The sequence below is a fragment of the Delphinapterus leucas genome, chromosome 13 (assembly GCF_059928025.1).
Source record: "Delphinapterus leucas isolate spDelLeu-1000000601 "Yukka" chromosome 13, BTC_Dleu_Yukka2, whole genome shotgun sequence".
Lineage (NCBI taxonomy): Eukaryota > Metazoa > Chordata > Mammalia > Artiodactyla > Monodontidae > Delphinapterus > Delphinapterus leucas.
The window spans coordinates 86,872,425-86,893,966 of record NC_143141.1 but is presented as its reverse complement, the minus strand read 5'-3'; the positions used below and the strand labels follow the sequence as shown (position 1 = coordinate 86,893,966).

The window sequence follows — 21,542 nt, the reverse complement described above, 5'->3', positions numbered from 1 at the left end:
GTCAGGTCTCCAGGGCCTGACTGCCCCCAGCTCCGGGGCCTCCAACCCGTAACAGCCATGCCCGCTTGGCTGCCTTCCCGCATTTGCCCTGACCTGGTGACCGTCTTCCCAGCAAGGGCCCTCGGGGAGAAATGGGCAAACAATGAGGTTTTTCCACCAGACACTCCGCAGCCTAGAAATGATGGAACTATTTTCTAAAACTGCTGAGCTATAAGTCAGATTTATATACTGTGTGTTGTTACTTAAACTGCAGATTTGCTTTGGGCAGAAGTCAAATATTTGTTACCCAAGAAATTCGGATTCTGAAATCAAAGGCAGAAAGCACAGGGGTGAATGGGTGCAGGGGAATGTTCAAAATTCACCCGAAGCTCAGGGTTTATTCTCATCCAGAAGACTGCAGGGAAAGGAGCAGCAGGGATTTTTCCATTAGGGGTCTTGGCAATGTCCCAAGCAAGGGAGGAGAGGCCATGGCGACCATCAGGCAGCGCGACGAAGGAGGGGGGAGAAGCAGGAGGTGAGTCCTCTGGTCTTCGTCCCCAGCATCCTCTGAGATGGCCCTTCAAAGATAGAAGCTGTCTGGCAGGTTGTATCGGGAAGCGGGAGTGACCATCTGGTGGAGATTTGGCTTCTACTGATGAAACTTGTGGTGCAAATGGGGTCAGGCAGCGGGGAGCGGAGAGTAGGACCGCATCGACTGTTTCCATGGTAACGGAGCCTGTGACCCAAGTGTGGAGCCCACTTCGCTGACACGGGGCCTGGGACCTCATTTGGGGCTGAGTCTCCACCGTGGTGCCACCTTGTCACACAGTCAGATGACTGTCCTGTGGGCAGAACCCACTGGAAGGGTGTTCCTGCAGTGCCACACTTATGTGCCAAGCGGGGTCCACACTGGACCAAACGTGTTGACAAGACTGGGCAGGGAAGGGGGGTCAGATGTTGAACAAGGAACCTACCATTTTCTAAGCACTGTCTGGTTCTTTACACACTTTATCTCATTAAATGGCCCTGCAGCCTCGTGAGGTAGAATTATGCCCACTTGACAGAGAAAGAAATCCAGGGGCTTTTAATGTTTCCAAGTTTCTAGATGTGGTAACCGGCGAACCTGGCTGTTTCCTCTGAGCCTTTGGTACCCGGAGATCTGCAGGTGGGAGGCCAACGGTGGGTGTGGTCCCTGTCGAAGAAGTTGTTGCTATGGTTACCAGTAGCAGGGAGGAACTCTCAACCCACAAAGTTCACAGAGGTGCAGCTCAGTCTGATGGCCTTTTTTGTACGGGCACGCTCAGCCCCACGTCACCAGAGGGTACGACAGGAGCCAGAACAGGGTAGAGACGTGCACTGTATTCTGTCCCAGCCCCTCACCCTTTATCAGCATCGGTTGAGACGGGGCTGCGTGGGGCTGACACAGCCCATCTCCTGGGGCCTGTCAGGGCTGGGAGAGTTAATTGGAGGGTTAAGGGTAGAGACGATGGATGGCCCTGTGAACGGAAGAGCGAGCGGTTAGATAGTAATAAGAGATGAGGACGAACAGAGAGCGAGGAGAGGCGGACAGAACGCCCAGATGGTGCGGCCCCTGGGGGCTCCCCAGGCTACGGGTGAGCTGGCGGGTCTTAGCCCCCAATCCTGATTTTTTCACGTGGTGCCTGCCACTCAGCTCTCCACAGTGAAGAACACGCGGGTTCTCCTTCACGTGCCGCTGCACTCAACTACACGAAAGGCAATGACCCATACTTGCTAGGCCAAAACCTGAGGGAAAGTAATTATTTTCCAGCAGACCTTTTTTTTTTTGCGGTACGCGGGCCTCTCACTGCCGTGGCCTCTCCCGTTGCGGAGCACAGGCTCCGGACGCGCAGGCTCAGCGGCCATGGCTCACGGGCCCAGCCGCTCCGCGGCATGTGGGATCTTCCCGGACCGGGGCACGAACCCGCGTCCCCTGCATCGGCAGGCGGACTCTCAACCACTGCGCCACCAGGGAAGCCCACAGCCACACCTTTTTACGTGTGTTTTTCAAACAAATCTGTTGTCATGGTAACCCTCTTAAAACAAGATGTGACCTGGTTTAAAGAACCAGAGCTAATTACAATAGTGCTTTATATTTAGTTATACCTTTCTTCTGAGGAGTTTAATGGATCTCATTCATTAAGCTCCATCCTCTGAAGTCTTTAGGGGACAGATACTATTAAACCCATTTTATAGACGCAGACACCGAGGCACGGACGGGTTAAGTGACTTGGCTGCTGACTGGCAGCTTAACCACGAGCAAGTCTGGGCCAGACCCAGGTCTCCTCTTGTTTCCGTCTGTTTTCTCTACTCATCAGGCTCCATTCTGGGTTTTGAAGCCCTTCATCATGAAAGGCTCAGAGTTTCCCACAGTGTGGCTGGGGGACCCCAGATTCTGCTGCCTTCCTTGTGCAGAAAAGGCTGTCCAGCCAGGGGACTTAGGGGCGCGGGGAGGGAGAGAGGAGGCCGGCCCTTCAGGGGTCTGGGGGCCAGAGGTGCTGTTCCTCCAGCATCGCACTGCCTGGGTCACAGCCTGCAGAGCCCGCATCATCCTGCACACTTGGCCAGATGTTCCCAGGGCTGATAGGGCGGCAGGGGCACACAGCTGACACCAGGCTGCTCCTGCCTCCATGCCAAGAGTCTGACACTACACTGGCCAACGGGCTCCTCCTTCAACCTCCAGGCAAAAGCCTGCCCTGGGGCCTCTGCTCGGTGGCTCTCAAAGGGGACCCTGCTATGTTAGAAACCCGAAGTTTCTGGCCCCATCTCAGACCCGCTGAATCAGAAACTCTGTTTCTCAAGATTTCTGGGGGCTTTTCAGTATCTCTGCCTAAAATGTTCCTCCCCCAGCATCCCAGCCACCCTTCCTCCCCTCCTTCAAGCCTTTTCTCAGATCTCACCTTCTCAGCAAGGCCTATCCTGACCCAGCCTAGTTGGCTCACAGGTGGGCTCTGTCCCATCCCACCTCCCGCTGACCCAGCCCTCAGGGCCCTCTTCACCCTCACGACGTTTGAGAGACAGTGCCTGTCCCTGCGTGAAAATGGAAGCCCCGTGAGAACACGGCCCTTTGCTTGGTCACTTGCACGGTGTAATCCATCGATACTGATACGCACCATGATTTTTGACTCAGGTGACTGGATGAGCAACGAGGAAGAGGAACAAGTACTTGGGCTGAGGGTTGGTGGGGGCAAGGGGTCGATGCCGTGTGTTTTGGGCGAGGTGACCCGAGGCACCAGAGGGCACACGGATGAAAGGTGCAAGAGGTGGTCCTGTGAGAGGAGGAGGAAATCCCGGGGCACGTCCGCACCTGTGCAGGTACACGAAGATCGGCCAAGGACCAGACAGCGCCCAAAGCGCAAGGAGCCAAGCAGGGCGGGAGAAGCGGGTCTCAGATCCGGCAGACACAGGAAGTGAGCCTCCCCCTCTACAGGGCTTCAGGACAGGAATGGGGGGAGGGCAGGAGGGCGGGTAGGGAACACCCGGAGACATTCAACTTGCCCTGCAGAGACCTAGGAGGCAGACCCAGCCGGGATGGGAGGAAGGCCATTTGTCAGCTGGGTATGTCAGCAGAAACTGGATGGTGAGTTCAAAGGGACAGGACAGGGGAAATCCAGTCAGGCAGGTGTGTGGCCAGCTGAACTGGAAGGTCGGTCCCATCAAATCCCGGGAGTCCAGGATTCATGATGCTGTCCTGAGTCTGAAAGGACCCAAGGCTACTAGAAAAATACAGCTGGCCTCCCTCCCACCCAACAGGAAAGCTTGCGGCCCTATAACTTTGAAGTTCCATCTGGGTTTACAAAATAGTCTCAGAGTCTGGAACCCAGCACCGTCAGAGAATAACAACTTCCTCCTCAATTAAGATGTGTGTGTGTGTGTATGTGTGCGCGCGCGTAGACAGGAAAACTGGGAGTGTGTGGGTGATTTCCAGCCCCTGCAGGACAGCTGGGCAGCAGGACGCCCCACAAACACCCTCAGCTGTGTCCTTCCTCAAACCTGGCTCCAGGCCCATCATATCTTTAAGGGCAAGGACAGAACGTCTTCTAATACATTTCCATTCACCCAGGATGCGCTCATGACAAAGGTTACATGTCTTGAGTAGAAGGCGGCACCCTAATTCCCAAGAGAATTCATTCAAATGTCACAGACTTTTTATTGCATAATTTTGGAAAATTTACATGTGGATAAAACATGAATTTCTGGAATAAAAATTATTAGGACTGGAATTTCCCCTACGTGTTCAAAAAGGTGTGTGGTACCCTAAATCAAGCCACTTATATAGGCCTTAATATAAGGACACTCCAAATATAAGGCAACTCGCTGTTTTCCCAAAAAGAAGAAAAAAAATTATGCCAACTTGGACAGGGATGTCGAGGAAATAATCAAGTATCTACTTATAGTATTTATTTATACATATACTTTTTCTAATACTTTGCTGTCCTCTTTCAAAGTTTTGAGAAGAATTCAGTCACTTCAAGACCCAACACGTTAATTTACTTTGGACTTTTCTTGGATTAAAATACATTACTTTTAGTATTCTCAGTGCAGATGAGAGATGAGTTTTCTATCAGATAAGAAATATGGAGGCAGGTCTTTTACAAAGAGTAGAATGGTTATGTAACTACCATCATCTACGTTTGCTTAAAAACAATGACAGCATAAACTCCAGGATTTTGGTTCAACTTCATGGCTACATAGGTAATATGAGGTTTAAAAGTCATTTCAAAACCAAAATCAATCAAAAAATAATCATATTTTTAATGCATCAAGAGTTTACCTAAGAACCATAAAATCTTTTAAATTTTCTTATAAAACCACCCAAACTGCTCTTCTATAAAATCTATTTTGCATTTAATTTATGCTGAAGATAGAGCTTTGAAAAAAAGAAAAGTCACTGAAATACTCGTCTTGTGCATTCAGTCAAAAAAAAATTCTCATGGAAGCTCCAGCAAAATGTCTCACTACACAATTTATCACTATTAGAAGTTACAGCAACAATTACAGGTTTGGGGGACAAACTTTAGGGGGTTTTGCCAACATGCTCCTGGAGCATGAAGACAAACCCATCTGTTAGGGTAGGTGGCAATTTCCAACTGGGCGCTGGAGCCATCATTACTGGGTCATGTAATCAATTTAATAGGTGGGAACTTATTTGGGGGAGGATGGTGGGGTAAAGGAAATGTAATAGGACAGAACAGAAAAATGCCAGCCTGCTTTATATACTGGGAGGTACAGTTTGTAACACTTTTGATACACGTGTTCTGGGTCACAGTGTCAAATGTATTTCTTACTGTGGGACACGGTAAAAAAATTTTTTTTGAAAAACAGGTAGGATTCTGGAAACTCAGAGAGGCAATAAAATCCGAGGAAACGCAAAAGCAGAACCCAGACTTCTCAACTCTTACGTCCTGTGTTTTATTACTCTGAGGAAGCAATTGGTGTTCTACAAAGATGCTCACGGGGGGTGGAGGGGCAGGAAGGAGAGAAAGGAACGGGATGGACAGTTCCTGGGGATTAAGAGATTCAGCCAGAACAAAGGGTTCTGAATCAAGGGTGAGCTTGTGTAAGCACAGAAGTTCAAGACACGGTGAGCGGGGCAAGAAGCTCACCTTGGCCCAATGAGAAAACAGAAGGTATTAGAAGAGAACGTCCACCTGCCTCCCTGTCACCTATCTGAACCCCAGTGGCCTCTGCCCGTGTGTCTGTGTGAGGTACCTCTGTGCACTCCATCCCATTCCCTCTCAGGCTAGTGTGGGGGTGCTAAAATTTGTCTACAGATTCTTTCTAGGGTTGTCAAATCTAGCAAAAAAAAAATACAGATCATCCATCACATTTGATTTTGAGATGAATGATTTTTTTAAATCTAAGTATGCCCCATGTAATATTTGGGACATATCTATACTAATAAGTTATGTTTATCTGAAATTTAAATGTAATTGGGTGCCCTGTATTTTATCTGGCAACCCTACGGGATACTCCCTCCACTCAAAAGATGGTACCCAATTCCTCTCCCACTGTGAGTGGGCTGTACTTAGTGACTCACTTGTAACAAATCAAAGAAAGGGTAAGTGATGATGTGCCACCCCTGACACCAGGTCATAAAAAGCACAGTGGCTTCTGTCTTGGTCTCTCTTGCTGTCTGGGATCCCTTGCTCTGGGGGAGGGAGGACACTCGAGCAGCCCTATGGAGAGGCCCGTGGGGCACGGAACTGAGGCCTTCTGCCTACAGCCATGTGTGTGAGCTTGGAAGAGGGATCCTCTGGGCCCAGTCAAGACTTCAGATGACTGTGGCCTTGGCGGACGTCTTGATTGTATCTTCACGAGAGGCCAGGAGTCAGAACCACCCAGCAAAGCTGCTCCTGAATTCCTGATCCACTGAGGCTGTTGGATAACTGTTACCTTAAGCCCCTGTTTTGGGGCAATTACACGGCAATGACAACTGCTGTACCTACTAGTGGGTATCGCTCCAGTAGCTGTCCCGCCTCTCTGACGTCACCATTTCCTTTCCCTGGCTTACTTCCAGTGGTGTGTAGTCATGCTGGATCTCTCCCGTTTTAAAGAAAACTCTCTCTTGATCTCACATTTTCTGTTCCCCTGTATTCCCAAACTCCTGCCAACTGCTGTCTGTAGTCACTTCTTCTGACTCCTTTTTTCTTCTTTCCTGTCAATTAGGCCTTTCAGCTCTGTAAAAGCTCTTGTCAAGTGAGAATCATCCCTCTGCTATTCAACCCCAAATCTGATCTTCTGTCCTCATCTAACTTGACTCAACTATTCATTTGATAAATACTTATTAAGTAGCTACTATGTAACCAGGCATTGTACTAGGTGCTGGATATACAGCAGTAAACAAAACAGACCAGAAAAGAAAAAACAATCTCCCTAACCTTATGGAAGGCACTTGTGGCGTGGGGTGGAGGATGGGATAAACAATAAACAAGTAAAGCGCTACGAATATTTCTTGTAAAATGATACGATGTCTGGGATCAAAACACTTCAAAACAAAGGGCCAATGGACAGGAGTAAAGAGGAAACAGGATGAGCTTCTGTGGTTAATTACTGAAGCTGGATGATGAATGCGTACACGGAAGCTCATTAAACTGTTCTCCACTTTGGTTTGTGTTTGAAATTCTCCATAGTAATAAGTTTGTTTGTTTGTTTTTCTTCTCTTAAAGCACATTGTGGTGGGTATCGGTGCTGGGAGCAGGGGTGGGACAATTCTGCACAGGGTGGTCGTGACCTGAAAGGTGAGACAGACATGCCGTGGGCCGACGAGAGAGCACTCCAGGCAGAGGAAATGGCAGCTGCGGAGGCCCGGCTTAAGAGGACACTCTGTGTGTTCCAGAAACAGCATCACATGGTGACGAGGAGTAACTGAAGCGGGTGCAGAGGGGCCGGACCGCATCATGCCGTGGAGGCTCTGAGGATCCGGGTGTTTGCTCTGAGGGCAGCCCCTGCAGGGTTCTGAGGAGAAGGGACCTGATCGGATCTAGTCCGAGTGGAATCCGTCCTCACCCCCTCAGTCCCACACCAGCTTGGCTGGGGCCCAGCACTGGGGCCGCGGCCTCCTCTCCCCCTCATGCAGCGCCGCCAGCCCAGCCCAAATCCTGCCAACGCACCTTCAAAACTAATCAGGTCCCACCACCGCCTCCGCCCCGTCCAGGCCCGCCCAAGTCACCCAAGGGCCTCAGCGCTTCTGCCCATTCTTCTCATGGCAGCTGGAGGATAAGTGAGGCAGGTCTTTCATGAGGTGGAAACCCGCACAACTGTCTTAGGAACTTTAATCATTTCAGTTGCAGGCATAATAAGACGTCCATGAATGGCACTTGAACAGCACGTTATAGTATGAGGAACAACCCATATAGCACGATTCGTTGGTATCGTGGTAGGTATGGTAATAGTACACAGCTGTTCACAGACATTTAAAAGGATATACCTTCTACTGTTAGTCGTTATGGATTAGTTGGGAATTTGTTATCATGGGTACATGTGACTTTGATGAAACAATTCTGTTTCTTATGACTTTAATTGAAGTATAACATGACACAGAAAAGTGTACAAGTCATGAGAGTAGCTCAGCTCCCAGGTTAAAGACTGGAATCAACCAGGTGCTATAGATGCCCCATCATGTCCCCCTTCAACCACTTTCCCCTCTCTCCAAAAGTAACCACTGCCCCAGCTGCTGGAAGCAACTTTCTTTTAATAGTTGGACCCAAAATAAAAAATATTAGGCATCAGGTCGAGGGTGTCAGAGAACGAAGGGGATCTGGTACAGGCAGGCTTAGAGAAGTCATGACTCGGTAACCGCAGGGTGGTCCTGAGGTAAAACCCACGCCCCCAGCTTTAGGCTGGGCCTCTCCTACTGGCTCAGGAACCCCCTGCCCTGGAGAAGCACGGCCACATCATCGGGCTGCTGAGGAAGCTATCAGAAACACAGGGAAACTATGGAAAACGAAACTCCAAGAAAGAAATGGGGGGATTGTAGCAGGTGCTTCAGGAATCGCCACCCTGAAGAGGTGGGCCTGTTTAAGGGGTCGCTAGGGGAACAGCGGGGCCTGGAGGATGCGCTCTGCAGCTTTCTATCTATCCAGCAAGTTTTTCTCGAATGTCCCTCACAGCTTCAGCTCAGGCCCTCCATCTGCCCTTTCAGGACTCCCCCAGAACAAAAGCTGAGGGGCACCTCGCTCTAGGAAAATCTTGATATTAAAGAATACGTTGAGGGACTTCCCTGGTGGTCCAGTGGTTAAGAATCCACCTTGCAATGCAGGGGACGTGGGTTCAATCCCTGGCCAGGGAACTAAGATCCCACATGCCACGGAGCAACTAAGCCCGCGTGCCACAACTATGGAGCCCACGCGCTCTGGAGCCTGCACGCCACAACTAGAGAGAAACCCGCACGCCACGACTAAGACCCAACACAGCCAAAAATAAATAAATAAATGAATGAATAAAAAAAAAAGAATACGTTGAGTTCAGAGGGGCGCGTGTGCAGAGGGGAGGGGAGGGGCTGCTGAGCGAGCACTTCATCCAGCACTCCCGAACCCGTGCGAGGTGCTCGTGCACGTACGGGCCGCATTCGCTCCTCACCGAAATGAAGCGTCAGGCCTGCTTACAGGAGGAAACGAGACTCAGAGAAGTTACGGTCAGTGGGTACGGAACTGGTAGCAACAGGCCTGGGACCCCACCCTGGGTCAGGCCGGCCCCGCTGCCAGCGTCCCAAGCGTCCAGAATGGGTCCACACCATCCTCCTGGCCCTGGCGATGCTCCGGACTCAGACAAGCCCTAGCTTCACAGGGCGAATGAGGCCCCTCTGCCAGCTGCAGCACTGCTTCTGGAATCTGGCACACGGTGTACTGGCTCCCCACGTCACACGGAGGGCCCCAAAGAAGGAAAAGGGGGGCCCGGGAAGGCCAGGTGTATGTACAGAAGAGCCTGACCCCAGGAAACAGGTCTGGAGCACAACCCTCAACCCCTGGGGACAAACTCCAGCTGGCAGTGTCCTTTAAGTTCTTCTCAAACTCCCAGCTCCTGAAGACAGTAGCATGGGAGACAGAAAAGCGAGCCACAGAGAGCTGAAGCCCCGTGAATAGCTTAGGGGACGAGCTGAGAAAGGAAAGTACCAAACAGGTGCGGGACCCTCTGGTATCACAACACATGTTGGGTTGGCTGCCCATGTAACCAGAGTCTCTTTCTGGTGACCGTGTCTGTCACACACAGACACACACACACACACACACACACACACACACAGACACACACACGCGCGCGCGCACGCCTACTCTCTCTCAGACCACAGAGGTAACAGTGTGACCCATGCCGTTCCCTGCCTGGGGGAGCAGGCCAGTCTGCACAGAAGCGGAGATATAATGGGGAGGGGGTGTAGGAAGAGAAGAGGGGAGACCTGAGCAAACAGGAGTCATGTTGAAACAGGAGGGAGAAAAGAAAGGAGGGCAGACGGGCCTGAGTTTGGAAGGCCTGGATCCAGGTGTCCCGAGGCAGCTAAGGCTCGACAGCCTGGCTGTGTTAATTAACGCCTTTGCCTCTTGGCTCACAGCATTTCAAGTTAGATTCCATCATTTACAATCCAAAGAGTCACTATCCCAGTTGTACATAAAGAAACGCATCTCCAAAATCACATGCATACACAAAAAACTAAGGACACCAAAGTTATTTTTCAAATTAACTCAAGGAATGGGTCTCTCTCCAAGAAGCTGTTCAAATGAAAGCATTTATTTTTATAAACATTTTCTCCAGCCGGTATGTCTCTAATTACACTTAAGAAACAGAATAATAAAAAAAAATCTGTATTTAATCTTGTGCCAAGTTAAAGAATATCCAGTAGCTTCCACTTCTTGTTTTAGACTGTTATTACCATTACTTTATATTCTCTTGGTATAAAAATATATTAAAAAAAATCCCAAACTAACACATAAACAAGCAACACAGCTACCAGCATATCCTTATAAACATAAACACGACCGACGTTCACAAGTCAGGCAAGACAGGAATGGCATCTCGGGGTGGTTGACTCATGGATGGTGGCAGGCAGTGCAAGAAAGTTTCTGGAAGACTGTTAGTCCTGGTTTTCAGCACAAGAGAACCTCTCATGTCACGTTTCACAATATTCAAAAACAACCACCTCGTTTACTTGATTAAAACCAGGGAAAGGGACAATGTTCTCGGGGAGCCCTGGGGGCACCGCATGGCCAGCGGGCGCAGCCCCGCAGTCTGACCAGAGGCCTGGGACCGGCTGCCAGATGTCGACCCCTGCAGACGCAGCGAGGGTTTCCGCGGGGCTCCGGGAGCGTGCGTCCCCGGCACAGACAACACCCTCTAACGATGGTCAAGTAGGGGAGGCAAGCTCCTCCAAACCACATGTGGGATCGGTTCCAGACTCAGTGGAACGGCCGTCCTCTCCTGGGCCTGGACTTCAGGTGACCGGCTGAACGGCGGAGGGTCTTCCTCTCTTGTCGGTGCAGTTTCGCAGCCTCCTGCTGCTTCTTCTGCTGTTCCGACTAAAAGAGAAGATTAAATGAGGAGAGAGAAAGAGAAAGGGAAGGCCAACACCCCTTTTCTGTGGCCATCAGAACGCCAACAGCACAACCACCAATCACTGCCCTGCTCCGGCAGGGACAGCAGGACGAGGGCCAACCTTTACGGTCACTGTGAAACCTGAAACCCTAAACCCCTGGGTAAGAGTAACGGCCTTGACACACGGGTCTAAACCACACAGTCTGAGGCTGGCTTTCCAACTCCCCACACAACACGGTCCCTCCCAGGAGAGCCAATTTTAAGAGGACGCTATTGCTTTCAAGATGTCCACGACTTCTCACGTAGAACTGTCTTTCGTTTACAAGCCAGAGACATTCATTAGTTTACTCAGACTGTCTTAAAGACACAAAAGTACTTCTGTGTCCTGAAACGTATAACCCACCCATGATTAAGCGTTCAGTATCCAGAGCTGGTTCCAAAGAGTTTTTGGCTATTTCCAGAAAGTCAAACTCCCCTTGAAAGGCAGAGATCTACCATTAAATGCTGATAAAGGCTCGGCAGACACGTCAGTCGCAAGTTCATGGCTGGAACGGGCACGTGGGTTCTAGGCGGGCTGCTTGAAAGGCGCCGTTCTCAGCACCCAGGCGAGAACCAGACCTCCTCCAAACAGTTTCACTACGTTTAGCAGAAATTCTTAAAAGAGAGGAGTTTCAATGCAGAATCCGCAATGAAGTAAGAGCTATAGAGTTTTAAAAACACTTTTGGTGGTTTGGATAATACAAACTCCTAACCATGAAGCTCAAAAAAAAAAAATCTTAGCCGGTGGAACTGACAGAAGGTAACTGTGAAAGCAGGGGCAGGGACAAATTTTTAAAGGTTGAAAAACACTGCCTTATAGATACCTATGTACGCAGCCTGCCTGCCTGTGACCTGTATTTTCCATGCACCTGAAAATACTATTTGTATTTCAGTCTTGAAGAGAAAGTCCCTGTGTTCACTTCCAGCTGGTATCATTCAATATTTTAAAGAGTTAGAAGGTGAGGGAATCGTGAGAAAGGAAAGCAATTTATAAGACCAAAAAGAGATGAATCGCCCCTATTCTAGGAGACTCTTAGAGATTCCGAATAATTATTTAAGTTCTTTTTCTGACTATTACCATTTTTGCAAAGCCTTTTCACAATAAAGCCTGCCCTGTGTACTCCTCCCCTTGGCTCTACCTTGGCCCCGTCCCAGGTCGGGGTGCCGTCCGCACCCCACGGGCCCCTCACTGCAGGGGAGGAGCCTCCAGCCACAGGACTTTTTAAAAATAAAAACAGTATGTAGTCTTCTGCTAACTAGAACTTTTCAATAACTTTCCACGGCTCTTAGGATTGAGGTTAAAATTGAACATGACCTACTCACCAGGCCCCACAGGACAACTCTACACGTCTTTCTAGTTACACCCAAAGCCACAGTTCCCCTCCCCAAGATGGCTGTTTCGCACGCATAGGCGCCTTCAGATCCCCGAGCGCGCCTGGAACCCTGCCTGCCCCACCCAGGCTCTGACTTGACTCTAAGATCCAGCCTGTCCCTCACTCATCTGCCCCACACTCCATGGTCTAGGCCAGGTCCCTGACACTCACAGCCCCGGGCCTCCCTGGGAGCACGTCCCACATTACAGTGATGTGACTGTGTGTGTATCCCCCTCTATAGCCTTAGGACTGTGGTAGCAAAGACCAAGTCTGTCTTGTTCTGTGTATCCCCAGAATGTGGCACAGAGCAGGTATTTGATACACATTTGTTAACGGAAAGGTCAGAAACCCCGAGGGAAACTGCATACTCCCTAGCAGACCAAATAACGGTGTCATCAAGACCCCTGTAAAGTCAGTGAATTTGTTTTTGCATGTTAAAAAGTATCCCTAGGGCTTCCCTGATGGCACAGTGGTTAAGAATCCACCTGACAGTGCAGGGGACACAGGTTCGAGCCCTGGTCTAGGAAGATCCCACATGCCGCGGAGCAACTAAGCCCGTGCACCACGAATACTGAGCCTGAGCTCTAGAGCCCGCGAGTCACAACTAGTGAGCCTGCATGCCACAACTACTGAAGCCCGTGCACCTAGAGCCCGGCTCCACACAACAAGAGAAGCCACCGCGATGAGAAGCCCGCACACTGCAACGAGAAGCCCGCACACTGCAACAAAGAGTAGCCCCCGGTCGCTGCAACTAGAGAAAGCCCGCACGCAGCAACAAAGGCCCAACGCAGCCAAAAATAAATAAATAAATTTATTTATTTTTTAAAAAAAGTATCCCTAAAAAAAGTGCTTCTTGTCCAAATAACTTTGGGAAAATAAAATAAAGATGAACAAGGTGTTCTGGGTGGGGCTTTTAAGTCAGGTGCTGTTATGCATCTCTAATACAGACATCAGTAGTAGATTTCCCTTATGTGTCCGGTGGCAAAGCCCCTTTCCACAAAGCCCTGCCCACTGGTTCCCACAAGGCAGGAGCCTAAGCAGGAGCTCGTATGCAAGAGCGATCGTCCTGCAGACAAACCCCTGTCCAGAAAAACCTCTCATCAGTCCCCTTCTGAAAAGAGGCTGTATTTGGAAGACGTCGCCACCATGTGACCCATTTGCTATGACCGAAGAGCCAACTAGCTCACTCCCCTCCTTGTTCCTGTCCCGACTCCCTCCGCTACAGCCACAGCAGCCCTGTCACAGAGACAGGGGAGGATGAACACAAACCCACACCCTCGTACTAGCAGCGGCCCAGGGCCCCTGAGGGACTGAACTACAGGACATTTGAAACAGGATCTGGGACCTAATCCCAGTTTTGCCACCTCACAATTTTAAATAATATTAAAGCATAGGTTTTCTCCCTCAATTTGATTCACATATGAAAATACTGGGAAAACTCGAGATCTTACCTGACTATATTGTACCCCTAGTATAAAACGATCTGTATAAACAAATATACAAACAATTCCCTAAATATTCTTAAGTAAAACTAAGACTTAATAGTTAAAATTCTGTTAGCCAAATGATAAAACAGGCATAAGCCAAACACCAATTGATGCATCCCCCAGAATAGTTTCCAAGCCTCTGCTGGACTCAACCACGAGGCTGTGTTAAGTACTTTTTACTCAGTGTTGCTTTTGTTTTCAGGGGGAAAAACACCCAAGAAAATCAGAACCATCTTATTTTCACTTTACCACGAATTACAGCCTGATATTCAACTCAGTACCTTCCAATTAAGGGGAAAAAGTGGGAAAGGAGTGGGCATGCATCCTCCTTGAAGCTCACTCCGTGCCACAGAGGGAGCGCAGGGCCAGGGCAGCCGCGAGCCAGAGGTCCTCCCACAGCTGCCGTGCGCCTGACGCCCCCTCGGCCTCTTGGACTTCAGGGGGAATCGGGAAATGTTTGACGGTACACAGAGAATTTCTAAGAAACTAGGTGCAGGCACAGTTAGTTCATCTGAACACAGAGCCAGTTTTGGCTTATTTAAATGAGAAGTGTAAGAGTGCAAATTTGCTCTAAATGGAGGCAGATTTAACTGAAAAGCTTCTTACACTTATAATAAAGATGTTCTGAGGCGGGGTGGGAGGAGGGGGGACTTGGAGAAAGGTGGTCAAAAGATACAAACTTCCAGTTAGCTAACACTGCTGTATTATATTACACACATGAAAGCTGTTAAGACAGTAAATCCTAAGAGTTCTCATCACAAGGAAAAAACAACTTTTCTTCTTTTTTTTGCTTTTTCTTTTTATTGTATCTAATACAATGGATAATCGATGGTAACTAAGAAGAAAAATGTCCTTATCATTTGCCAAGCCTCCTGATGACACCAAGAGAACTGTCAAAGAATCAGAGATGAATGGGAGAGGATGTGAACAGACATTTCTCCAAAGAAAATATACAAATGGCCAATAAGCACATGAAAAGATGCTCTACCCTCATTAGTCACCAGGAAGATGTAAATCAAAACCATAATGAGATACCACTTCACACCCACTAGGATGGCAACAATAAAAAAGACGAACAATAACAAGTGTTGGCAGGATTAATCTTTAAAACATGCTAAGGTGAAAGAAGCTGGTCGCAAAAGAAAACACGTTGTATGATTCTATTTATATACAGTGTCTAGAACAGGCAAATCCCTAGGCAGGGGAGATGTGAGTACGGGGTGATTGCACAAGGGGTTTCCTCCTGGGGCGATGAGGATGTTCCAGATTTAGACACTGGTAATGAACACCCAACTTGGTGAATATACTAAAACCTCTGAACTGTATGTACACTTTAAAAGGATGAATTTTGTGATATGTGAATTAGAACTCAATTTTAAAAAAGAATCAGAGGAGGAGTCTTTGTCACTCTTTCCCTCTTGGAGACAATGTATATTAAGGAAGATTGAATAAATGAGAAAAAAAATTTGACAAATAAAACCATGTAGCAAAAATAGAAATGAAGTTTTCCCTCTCCTGAGAACAAAGAAAAATAAAGGGAACAGTGAACAGGCTAGAGAAGAAACATAACCTGGCCTGAAAGAGTTAATCAATCCTAGTTTTATTTTAACTGTTACTAATCTGTAGTGTCTGTAGTTAGATCTGTCCTTCACAAAGCTAACCTGTCACCCCTAATCCTGTGTAATTTACATTCTACACCTGGTATTTGCTCCCCCTGTAATCTCTTGTAGCAAATCACCCCTTGTAGCCGTTTGCACTTCAGAAAGGAGGTCACAGACCGATAACCCAGAGACTAACGGACCCAATTACCGGGCTGCTGGACCCAATTACCTGGTTGCCTGACTCCAGTGGGGACTGTCTTGAAATAATGCAAGAAGAAGAATGTAAGACCTTCACCATTTTGACCCTTATCACTCACTTCGGACTGCGAACTCCCCTATAAGAATCCCTGTAACTCCCCGGGAAGGGGGGTAGCCTATTGTGTCTTCCCTTTGCCTGGCAAAGAAAATAAAAAGCCTCTCCACCTCTTATCTTCCAAATCTCTGTATTTGTATTCGGCATCGGTGCGCAGGGAGCCAAGACTTGGCAAGAGCTTCACCCACGAGTTCCTAGCAAATATTTAAAGCAGCTTATTCCTCCTTCAATGGGTACCAGGCATCATCAAAGCCGGCTGAAGAAATGACTGTTATAAGTCAGTTCAGAATAACCTACTACCGACAGAAACCACCTACCCTGGACAAGCTGATCTTACTGCCATGAACACATCAGAACTCACCAGTTCTTGATCTCCTTTAAGTCCATGTGAGCCTGAACTATTCCATTATACCGCAGGAGGTCACGACTTGTGCTTTAGAAGGCCCTATTCAGGTGGTCCAGCCACCCAGAAACCACACGGCAGCTCCTCACCAACAGTACCAAGCCTGGGGTCACTGAGGCCCTGTCTCCCTCAGGACACCAGAAACACGCCAGCTCTGCCGAGGCCAAGCCGTGTGCTTGCGGCCCAGGACAGGTCCTGGCTGCAGGAAAAAGGCCTGAAGAGAACATAGCTCCTCAACAGGGGAAAAGCCTGGGAAGACACACACAACACTACTGGAGGCCTATTTTGCTTCTATAAATTAAAAAAGAACATTAAAAAGCAACTTACCTTCTTTAATGTAAATGTCAATTGTTTGCTGCCAACCGTGGTGTCCGATACGCTCAATGTCCCATTTTTCGCTTCGAGTTTCAACCGGTCTTCAAGGGTTTTACTGCAGGAAATTTAAGAGAATGACATATTAATTAGCATTTTGTTTTGATTTACCATTTGAAACAAGTTTTAATTAGAATTGATCACACGAAGAATGATCTTTCACAAATTTGGTAAAGACAGAAAATGGCATTCGTTTAATACAATCAATGGAGAGAACTGCGGGCACTCAAACCATCATTATTCAGACTCAGCAGATCCCTAGTAGAAACAATGGCTGTCCCAAACCCCCACTAATTTAATATTTTAAGTGGGGGTTCCACATATTTCAATGGTTGCTACTTATCTTACTAAATCACATTTCTGAAGCCAAAAGGCAAAGGAGCAATATTTCTGAAGCCTGTAATTTACCGTAATAGTCAGCGGCACTTACGCTGCTAAAGCATTTTATATGTAATCCACGCATGAGTTAGGTATGTGAGCATCTTGGCAACTCATTCACCTTCTACAAAGGACTCAACACAAAGGAAGCTCTCCAGGTCGAGCCACAGAGAAGTGCTCTGAGAATTCTGATTTGTCCTTCACTCGGTCTTAGCTCATGGACCACACTCATCACCCACAGTATGACCAACTTGAAACGTGAATACTCGTCTAGACGATTACACAGAGGGAACAAAAGCAGTTACACTGAGGGTAAATTCTATCTGATCCAGCCCTATTCACTGCTACTTCTCCAGGTGTTTTCCTTTCAATTTCTTACCTGAATTACCCTTTCTGACACAATTTGCCCAAATTTCAATTTCATTTCATTTCTTGATCATGTTTCTAAGGTCTCTTTTTATAATCTTTGTCACTGTTATGGTTTGCTGTGCCCGGCAACTGATTGCCAGCTACAACAATCAAGACGTTAAATTTGAATTTTGTACCAGTTATACAACACTTCATTGAATGTTTTGAATTTTGTACCAGTTATACAACACTTCATTGAATGTTCTTATAATAATGTATTATTATAAAATCAGATCATTGTTAAGCTGGTTTAGAGGGAAAAAACAGTATTAAGCCTAAAGATAGACATTTTGAGTCAGTTTTTTTTTTTTTTTGCGGTACGCGGGCCTCTCACTGTTGTGGCCTCTCCCGTTGCGGAGCACAGGCTCCGGACGCACAGGCTCAGCGGCCATGGCTCACGGGCCCAGCCGCTCCGCGGCATGTGGGATCTTCCCGGACCGGGGCACGAACCCGTGTCCCCTGCATCGGCAGGCGGACTCTCAACCACTGCACCACCAGGGAAGCCCCTTGAGTAAGTTTTAAAGTTAGCTCTAGCCCTTCTAGAAAAGGCTAAAAGCAACACCCTCATATCCCTGGGATGAAACTAGGAGGGGAGAAGAGAGGGAACAAAAAACAAGAATATGGTTTTCTCTTTTATTCGGTTCCTTCCTCAAAAAAAAGTAAATATACTTCCCTTTCCAATCCTCCTTGCACCAACTTAAAACTGTGCCCCCTTTTTAAAAGTGAATATGAAAAAACTTGGTTGAATTTAAAAGGGGGTGTGCGCACTGTGTGGAAGGGTCTTCTTTTTCCTGAAATATGATCTTCGTAACTAATTACTGAGAACACAGCTCCTAAATGATCCATTAGACAAAGTGATGCTCCTTTGAAATTCTGAAGCCAATGTTTGATGTTTACGCCTTTGAAAGCCCTACCTCTAGTTTATGACTACTAGTTAGTACTAAACATACCTTCTTTACATGATTTGAGAGGTAAACGTGGTTAGCATAAAAGTGGCACTGTTTTCTAAGCAATAATGTTATTAGGAAGCACTTTTAAAGTACTTTTCATCTTCAAGGTTCTTAACAGACTAACTAATTAATCCTTTCAACATCCCTGAGACAGAAGCGTTTATCCTCTATAGATGGCACAAAGGGAGGCACGATGTTCTCTGACTTGCCCCAGGCCACAGAAGGATTCAAGCCTAAAACCAGGACTCCACCTGAAGAATTCCTGGTTTCCAGGCGTGTGTCAGACCATGCCTGATTTATAAAGGTTTGCTCAGGAAACGTGTCCACTAAGTATTCTAAATGACAAGCTTCCACATGACAAACTGAATGAGAAATTAAGGTTTGGTTTCGCCTTTTTTTCACTTGAGCAGAACTCAAGGGTGACGTGTAAACTGACTCCGGCGCGCCTGTGACTCACGTCAGCTCTGCAAATTCCTCCAACCCTTCATTGCACTTTTGTTCTTTCCTTTCAGAGCTCCAAGTGCTGAGATTTTAAAGGTAACAGGAATCCTGAGTAAGTATGGAGCCACTGAGACAAGGTGGTACACAGAGAACACTAATTTGGGAAGAAAAAGACTTTTCAAGTAAACTGTGGGAAATGACTACTCTTTTCAGGGTGACCTATTTCCTGCAGGTAGGGCAGAGAAGCTCTGGTCTCCTCTCCGTGTACCTGGCCGGGCACCTGCAGAAACTTGTTCTGCCTCGGCTGCTTGGAGAGCCCTGAGCTTTAGGAGGAGCCGTGGCACAGGATCAGACGCAGGGGCCGAGGGCAGAGGCTCCTGCAGTAAAGCAGGCCCCGCTTCCCTCCCTTTAAAGGCAGCGCGAGGAGAGCGGCTGTGAACCACCAGTCCCGAAGCCTGAATTCCCGAAGTGTGAATTCGCTCAGAGGGGATTGAAGACGCAGTCAGGCCCCTGAAAACTGTCTACTGTAACCTTAGAGGAAAAGGCAGAACCCCCCACCCCTGCCCGTCCTGCTCCCGTTCGCCCAGCGCTGGCCAGCCCTCCGTCCTGCTCCTCCTCCTGTCTAGGCTTCGGGTCGCGGGCCTCTGGCTGCTTTGTAACTGACGGTGAAGTTAAGAGGTTTAGGGAGAAAGTACCCCCCTGCCGGTCACAAGACGATCAAAACTCCCCCACATCTGCGGGGACTGCTGAGAAGACAGACATGGGCTGCAGAAGGTGGAAAGTGACAGGAATGACTCAGTACGGGATGGAGAGGGTATGGGGGGAAGAACCTACACGATCAGTGCGGCTGCATTAAAAGAATGAAGAAAAACGGGCATAAACTACGAGGGGAAAAAAATCAAATTAGATATTTATTAGATGGCCCAGGACAGCTGAATGATTTACTTCTTTGAGGCTTTAAAACACACACACACTAGTATCTATTTCCTTAATTAAAACTAATTAAAAATAATGCTCCTTCACAGAGTTTTTAAATCACTCTGTGAGGAAAGGGAGGTAGGGGAGTGGAAGACATACCTAAAGGCACCTGCTTTAGTACAGCGTTGAGAAGAGCGAAATGAGCTTAACAGAACGGAATCACCCCACACAGTCTACATCAAATGGAGTAAGAAGAGAATGGAGAAACAGAAGTATTTAAAACTTAAGTACTTCGTTTTAAATATATAACTTTGACAAATATTTACATACACTGTCAAGGTTACTGGAAACTATTTCAGTGCTTTCAGTTTGCACTCGTGGCTTCAAAGCCTCTATCTCAGCAGATATAAGTTCAAGCAACCACGAGATCGGTTATCTCAACGTGCAGCTCAGTTAAAATTTTAGAAGATCCCTGATATTCACTGTTGTTGCCAAGTGTGGGGAAACAGGCACCCTGGCAAGAGGGCAAAGGGCCCAAAGCCCTTCTGGAGGCCGATCTGGCCAAATTGATCACACACCTCTTTTGGTCCAGCAAATTCCATCACTAGGTAAGGCAGTCTAAAGAAATTCTTGCGCATGTGTATACATTTATAACTGTGAGAAAGGAAGAGAAAAACAAGAAACAACCTAAACATCCAAAATTAGATAGCATGGCCCATCCAACTTATGACATTTTTTTTTTTTTTTTTTTTTGCGGTACGCGGGCCTCTCACTGTTGTGGCCTCTCCCGTTGCGGAGCACAGGCTCTGGACGCGCAGGCTCAGCGGCCATGGCTCACGGGCCCAGCCGCTCCACAGCATGTGGGATCTTCCCGGACCGGGGCACGAACCCGTGTCCCCTGCATCGGCAGGCGGACTCCCAACCACTGCGCCACCAGGGAAGCCCTTCATGAAATATTTATGCAGCCATAAGGCAGACCTCCATGTATTTACCATGAAAAAATTTCAAAACTTATTGTTCAGTGAAAAGAGCACGTGAAACAGCAACAAGGTTAGTGCGATCCTTTCATGTCAAAGGCAGAAAAGCTACAACTGTACACGTGAGTGTGTGCATATACGGGAGTGACTGAAACCTAAGAGAGGCGCCCAGAGCAGGACCTCAGGAAGGGAGTGTGGGTAAGAAGAGACTTTCACCTTTCATCCTGTGTTCCCAAGTATTACAATGATAATATGCTCGTGTATTACTGGAGCACATATTACTGGAGTAATAAAAGATTCTCTTTTTTTTAAAGTGAAAGTTTGGAATTAAACTGCTTTCAAAATTAGATTTTAAAAATGTTTATATTAAAAACGAGACTGCGTTCTTTTAGTTCTTATCCACAGTCAGTGAAGAAAATTAGCTGAAGAGTAAAAACTGTCCATAGTTATTTAAAGTGGGTAAGTTTGCAGACATGATAAGCAGCTCACCAAGAGCTACTAAAGTAGCTGGTGAAGAAGATGAGGTCGTCAAAGGCAAACAATGTCTTAAAAATCTTTGAATTTCCAGGACCTACCAGAGGGTAGGTGCTTCAAAGAATGCTTTCATGAATTGGGCTGAAAGGGCCACCTAGCGTGTAGTATGTATTACCCAAGAAGAGGAGCTACCCTCAACTACTGAAATTTAGAAAGTTATCCCAAGGACTCTTTCTCTGGGGTTTACCAACAGACACCTCCAATATTTACATCACGCGCTGCAGACCAAGGCTGCCCCAGGTAACTGAAGAGCTGATGTGCCCAGATTCCTGACGGCGGCCAGCCGGCGTGAACTCCCAATCTTTCTACCCAGAAACACAATCACC

General features: G+C 47.7%; 1 protein-coding gene across 2 annotated transcripts in view; it reads right to left on the bottom strand.

The window, feature by feature from the left end:
* Nucleotides 1-576: 576 nt before the first annotated feature.
* Nucleotides 577-21,542, bottom strand: part of NOL10 (nucleolar protein 10) — a 97,367-nt gene continuing 76,401 nt past the window's right edge. The window contains exons 20-21 of one of the 2 annotated variants that reach the window (XM_089923442.1): nucleotides 16,566-16,668; nucleotides 577-1,475 (exon numbers count right to left, since the gene is read on the bottom strand). In XM_089923442.1, the coding sequence (XP_089779568.1) occupies nucleotides 1,356-1,475; nucleotides 16,566-16,668 (223 nt within the window). In that variant the 3' untranslated portion in view covers nucleotides 577-1,355. Of the gene's footprint in view, nucleotides 1,476-10,200; nucleotides 11,007-16,565; nucleotides 16,669-21,542 lie in introns of those variants that run through there. The other variant, XM_022554120.3, reaches the window with a different exon arrangement.